Source organism: Sphaeroforma arctica, assembly GCF_001186125.1.
Source record: "Sphaeroforma arctica JP610 unplaced genomic scaffold supercont1.255, whole genome shotgun sequence".
Classification (NCBI taxonomy): Eukaryota; class Ichthyosporea; order Ichthyophonida; genus Sphaeroforma; species Sphaeroforma arctica.
In genome coordinates, this window is record NW_014040303.1 from 76,999 (window position 1) to 83,909 (window position 6,911).

A 6,911-nucleotide genomic window follows, 5' to 3' on the forward strand; every position below is an offset into this window, starting at 1 on the left:
CGTTACGTTACGTTACGTTACGTCGTACGTCGTCGTCGTCGTCGTCGTCCGTCCGTCCGTACGTCTTATATATATATATATATATATATATATATATATATATATATAGGTGGATATATAGAGATATAGAGATATAAGAGAGAGAGAGAGAGAGAGACATATATATATATGTCACAAAAGTAGTTCTTGTATATTTTTTGTTTACAAATACTCTCAATTTTTAACGAAAAGACCAAGTTCCGTATGCGTATCACTATATCGATCTGATCAAAGATATGTACTTTAAAAGCCCAACCACTACTATACTGCAGTGCACCGTGTTATCCCACCAAGTAAACCAAGGGCGTCCATTGCGTACTTCCGCTGCTGCAACTTCGACACACAAATCAAATGCCTCACCACCGAGAAAGCCAAGTACCCTCCAATTGCGGCCGGCGAACACATGCTCGCACGCATTGGGACAGCTTCCCAAGGCCTGGATTTCGGAGCAGCTGAATAAACGTTTGCTGTGCAATTGTCAGATTTTGCGCATATTTGATATGTACTTGCATGTCTATACTTGTCTGAAGAGCGTAGAAAGGATGAATCCCCGTTGCGGCGTGTACACAGATGCTGTCGCTTAATAAAACATATCCTGGATTTTTGCGGTAGCTCAGAGAATTTCTACCATTTGATTAATGTATACTGATAGCCATGTAAATCCGAGTCCGAACATTACCTACATATTTATAAATGCGTGGTATAAATGTATGTTGATGTGCAATGTCAAAGCCCTGAATCTCGGGCAGCTGATAAAATTCTGGCACTGAGTGTAGGCACGAGACTTGTATTATCCATCCATACCCTCATAGACAGACGATACCCCTGTACGCATATGAATATATTCCTGGATGGTCTTGCACCTAATACCTAAGCGGGAGCACATACCCCCAAAGCAGAGGTCTCAAAGCACGTATTTGGATGAGTGTCCACAATGTATTCAAATCAGTATACATTTCCAATCAAAATGCGGGAGGACATTCTTGATGCTATAATCATGTTAAAGATCAAGCATGAGGTGTCCAAAATGGCACAGCCCTTTAGAGGTATATGCAATAACAAAGTGCTGATATCTTCATTCCAGGTATGACGTGCCCGGGTCCCGATACTTTATTGAAATTTCCGCTCGAGATAGAAAGCACACTGAAATTTAAAATCACTGTTTGGGTTGTCAGGGAATATGGAAGATATTATCATAAACCAGATGATATAGATATTTTCACTTGTACAGTGGGCTTAATACCCTCTAGCAAGCAGTATAATGAACAAGTAATGAGACGTTGATTAGGAATACATTCATTTAATATGAATTACACCTGAACCAGAATAAATACCTCCCTGGGCTCGAGAAAATTCAGACCACAGGGATAGTTACTAGATAGGACCGTCTGCACACGCTATCATCAATCACTACTATCGATGTTTCGATTGTTTCCGGGTCCCTTTCCTATACACCAAAGATCAATAGTTTGTCACCTCACCAATTTCATTCTGGAACTGAAAATCAGTTCGCAGAAGGGAACAGCCACCTAGTCTATCTATACACAAGCGCGTGTACATACCCGGTTGGTTGAGTTTTATAATGGCTTACCAGAACCAGAAATGGAAAGTGTCGTCGGCCATATCCAGCGCTCGCCTAGCAAGCCACTTGAGGGCTGTTATACCCATCTAAGAACAGATACAAACGCAACAAAATTTTCACTCAGGCATGTATTCACCATAAGCCATGCATTCACATCTTGACAATGATGACCGTGCCTGCAAACGAACTATGTGTACACACAGGCGTATTTGTGAATTGCCTAGTAGAGCTACATACAAATGGTGTGTTTGTGCAAAAAAAAGTAAATTACTAATCATTTACTATACCAAGCAAGTGTCTTCCGTTCATAGTACTGGTCAAGTATAAGTACGTATGTATCACCGCTCATTGCATATATGATGGATTGCAGTTCGCCGCACCAAGACTTCTAATGTTTCCTGCCTGCCCAATACATCCTTATCCGCGCTAGGTGTGCGCAATATTCGTTCGGATATGAATATACAAAAATTTCCATTGCGAACAACACATACCTGTTATTTTCTGGATTTAAGTTTTTACTAGACTAAAATTAAAACATCTGTCTGTTCAATTAGATAGAAGCAGACCGCGTGAAAGGTATCGAAATTTCGCAACAATATCATTGAAATTGATGTAGGGTTTACCTTCAATCTCTCCCATCGGCTTCAATCAAATTGGAGTCGGTAAAGGCCTTTCAGACGATACCAATTTAGCCTATATGTGAATTTGGGCCGAACCAAGCAACTTAGATGGACTAGGAACAGTAGTTCTCTCATACCTGCCAATACTCGTCGGTTAAAGGATACCTAAAACTTTATCGCTATACATATTTCTTTCGAAACGCTTACCATGACCAGCATACATTTTTTTTTCAAGTACCTTGGTGGGTAGTATATTTTGATTTCAGCGTACAATGGACAACAAGAATTTATCTCTATGCGTACATGCACGTGTAGATACCTACCAGGTGACCGCATGCACCAGCGGTTTATGCCACCTTGATCCCGAAACTACAGGTTTCAGGCTCACACAGAGAGGTACTTTTCTTGGCTAGGTATGTATATGTGCCAGGGATGTTTGAAGCGAAAAGGCATACAATAAATCCTTGTCACATGCGAGCATGCGCAAAGCCAATGCTGAAAATCAGGGAGTCATACAGCTGAAATCTTCCTGAAAAGGAAGCTATTCGTATCATGATCAAAACCAGTATATTCTGTCAGATGCAGCTTCATCTGTCTACTACCGGCTAATACCCATCGTCTACTGCAAAAATCCGAGGCAGTAAACCACTTACACAATTTTGCTCTCTATGTATACATATACATAATATTTATCTTCTGCGCGGCGATCGCGACCTTTCATATCTATCCGATCTCTCACTCCTACCCCGGTCGTCCCTCGAGCGATCATCTCTGCGCGAATCCCGCCTTGAATCCCTATCTCTGTCGCCTCTATCGTCATCGCGGCCTCTACGAGCACCAATGGGGGCTTTATTAGGGTCATCGGCACCGCCGCCGTAGCTACTGCCACCCCCACGTGATGATCGGTACGAGTCACCCCCACCCTTCCCACGGTCACTGTCGCGGCTGTAGCCACCGCTCCCACCTCTGTAGTCGTACCTATGGTGTTGTGATGCAAATATAAGTTGTGACAGCAAATAGTCAATACAAAGCAAGTTGGAAGTTATGCGATAGAGCCCCATTAATTGTTATCTGGAGGTGAGTGCAAGCCGCTAATGACATATCCGAAGCGAATACAAACACAAACACGATGGCAAAATGGTTTTGAAGGGAAATACAGAAAGAGCATAGGATATGACAATGGGCGGACCGTTCTTGTTCATACTGTCATACCTAAATAGATGCACTTGCTTGAACACGAACACATACCCTTCACAGTCTGAAGTCTTTTTGCATAGGAAAATAGTAAGGTATACACATACAGGTATATAAATTTTATACGCGATACCATCGCACATACATAGACAGCAGCCCAGTTGTGCAAATAGTTACATTCAAATCGAGTTGAACCTACAAAAACGAGGCACTGCTATCGCCAGGCTATTATGTACATGCACAGGCCACATCGTAAGAAAGAACCAGTCATGAACTTGCTACAGCCAAACTATATTGAACATGAAGACGAGGCTCTGCAATCGCCAGGCTACGTACATATGCAGGTAATCCCGTTAAAGAAACCCAACCCCCTCAGTCATACACACAAACGATAACGGTCAATTTAGATTGAACTTACGAAGACGGGGCTCTGCTTTCCTCTCTGGCCACAGGTCGAGGTGGGCCACTGACAACCTTTCGACCCCCAAGACCACCGCCAAAGCGTCTGGGCTTCCATCCTTTGACGGTACGGCCTCTTTCCACATCGACAGCTACACGGCGTCCATCGATCTTCATGCCATCGGCGCGTTTGTATGCACCTAAAAGACATGACGTGCAGAGAAGTGGGGGCTGAGTATATGCGCTTGTAAAATCGAGGTGTTGATATATGCGGAGGAGAGTGGGGTGATCATACGTGTACGTTTTGCATGTATTTGATAATCAGAGCGAGGGTAGATAAGTATTCAAAGCTGTACAAGTGTGCCTTCGCATTGATATGACTACCCAATGGATGTCTTCGCGTCAAATACCAGTATATTCCTGGTCGTAGAAGAATGTTACTAAATATGTAGGTTCAGACATCCGGGATTGATAACACATCTCTAAAACAATGTATCGCGCATCAACCGCGTACGGCGTGCATGCATAGTTCAGATTGTAGGGTCAACACGGATAAGAAACCGGAGAATTGATTCCGAGGTGGGAGTGTAAGAACGATACATACTGAGCATACACCTACAAATAGCTTACTTCGCATATCGCTCTCCTTCACAAATTCGATAAAGGCGTATCCCCTGGGCTTGTGATCGATGGCACTCTTTGTGACGACCACCTTTGCAATTTCACCGTACTGCTCAAACTCGCGCCTTAGTGTGTAGTCCGATGTTGTGTAATTCTGTGGAGATGCCAAAATGATGCCAAGCAATGTGTCAGACGCAGTTTAAAAGGTATAAAAATGTAATAACGGCCACACCTGAGTGCGAATTTCATAACGCGTAAAGGGCGCAAGGTATCTTTCTTAAAAGTGAAGACGATTTGTCATTATATTCTTCTAGACTGGAATCGAAACCTGAAAGCTGGAGGAACCGGAACAGACGTCTCGCAAGACTAGCGATGGGTATGCTCATGCTCAATAATAGAATAAATATACAATACATAAATTGATCCAGCACAAAACACTATGCACAACAACACGATTCTCGTGGCGTACGAAACAATGTCGAAGTTAAACTGACAATTCGAATACACTGAAGAGATATACAATACTCCAAAAAGAGTGCAGTATGATAAAAGAAGCATTAAACTCACCAGTTTAGCAACGAACAAAGTTTTAAAAGCATCCAATGTCTTCACATCTTTATTCTCTTCCTTGGGATTCCCTGTGAGAATAGTTGCATTTAATGAGTGAGAATCGAAGACGGCTGAGATATAAACTGGTTCTCGGATAGGAATACAAACCGTGTTAAACTCATCATTTTGAAATTCGTAAAGAAAGAAGTATCACAAAAATCGAAACCACAATGTGACTTATACAATCATAGCTATTCCAAACCCGATAAATACTTATGCAAATAGGAAGTAACCAAGCTAGACAAAAGTGTACAGAATAGTTGTACATGTATAACGCACGATCTCATACACATGAATTTCCTACAAACAATAATAAACATATATTCCACATAGATAAAAAATTCAATTCTACATGAGCATTCAGATTCTTTCCTAAAATATGCATAATAAAAAAATTGGTGCATCTACATAGAGTTATCGCTACATGAGTGACAAAAGCAATGAAGTCGGTATAGTGACGTGTAATTTCCTGTCCATTGAGAAAACCATGAAGACATACACACCCACACCATTCGGCTCTTTCTACTACACATACAATTCGCGATCTCCTCGGCGATGCGTTTCTCGTTCTTTTCTTTCTTCTCATCGCGCAAACGCTTAAGCTTAGCCTCGGGGTCTTCCCCTACTGTGGGCGCGGGTGTGTCTTTGGGGTCCTCAAATAGAGAGACAAAGCTGGCGATTCTGTGACCAAATAGAAAATACTGGCGAGTGTCAATTTTGGTATATATATATAGTATCGGTGTATGAAACAAGAATGTCGTCTGAAGCACGTACGCGTCTGTTCTGGCTATTTGAAACATAATAACAAGAGTTGTTTGCGTTATTCTTATTACGTATGCATGTTAATATACACAACCAAAATATATACAGAACATGGATATACATGTATACATACACTATAAATACTTCCAAACATTGATACATATCTTCATGCACCAACATGCATGCGTATAAATTAATCTGCGAGCTTCAATTTGACCCATACATATATGTATGTACTATATATGCCGCAAATACACACACACTCGCACACAAAAATTGAACACGAACATAAAACACACACTGACAGTATATTTAAAGAACAAATTAAATTTTGCACGCAATAAATTAATAAATACACAGATGAATACCTTTGTAAATGCGCTTAATAAAAAATTGTATATATCAGCAGACATAATCGTAACCGACCGTTTTCGTAAGGTGTAAATATTTACGTGTGTATATTGAAGTGAAGTGAACTACTAACTGTTAAAATTCAATATTCTATTACATCTGTTGATGCTTTCCGCGTGATCTACAATCTAGAACTGCAACACCGATATTCCAAAATGAGAATAACAATTAGAATATGCGATTTCACAGACGAATATACCAGTGTGAACGTATATGAGAATAGACTCAGAATACTATGGTGAATAGCTACACATACACAATTCTATAAATATGTTTATGACACGATTAAAAAACCTGATACTTCCGTGATGATTTCAAATTTCTCTACTAGTATTTGGATATTAGGTACAGTCTGATATTTTCAGCCGCATAGACCTATAGATATAGACATCGCACCTCTAAATACAATTGAATACATAACACACATATGCTGGCTTACAATTGTTCATACGCGTATAGTATACTTGTCTATACCCGAACTTCAAATTACATAGCTAACACGATTGCGCTTTTGTGGAGGGAAGGAATTTGGTATAGTGAACAACCAAAGCTTCAGTTCGAAGAGTATCTATATCTATCTATATATATATATATATATATATATATATATATATATATATATATATATATATATATATATATATACTAGTATACGTACTACCTACTACTACTTA

The 6,911-nt window shown here is 40.3% G+C and overlaps 1 protein-coding gene across 1 annotated transcript in view; it reads right to left on the reverse strand.

The window, feature by feature from the left end:
* Window positions 1-2,619: 2,619 nt before the first annotated feature.
* The window catches only part of SARC_04501 (hypothetical protein), a 4,982-nt gene continuing 690 nt past the window's right edge, over window positions 2,620-6,911 (reverse strand). The window contains exons 2-6 of the mRNA XM_014301672.1: window positions 5,600-5,745; window positions 5,023-5,093; window positions 4,465-4,609; window positions 3,854-4,034; window positions 2,620-3,219 (exon numbers count right to left, since the gene is read on the reverse strand). Coding sequence (XP_014157147.1) covers window positions 2,931-3,219; window positions 3,854-4,034; window positions 4,465-4,609; window positions 5,023-5,093; window positions 5,600-5,745 — 832 coding nt within the window. The 3' untranslated portion in view covers window positions 2,620-2,930. The remainder of the gene's footprint in view (window positions 3,220-3,853; window positions 4,035-4,464; window positions 4,610-5,022; window positions 5,094-5,599; window positions 5,746-6,911) is intronic.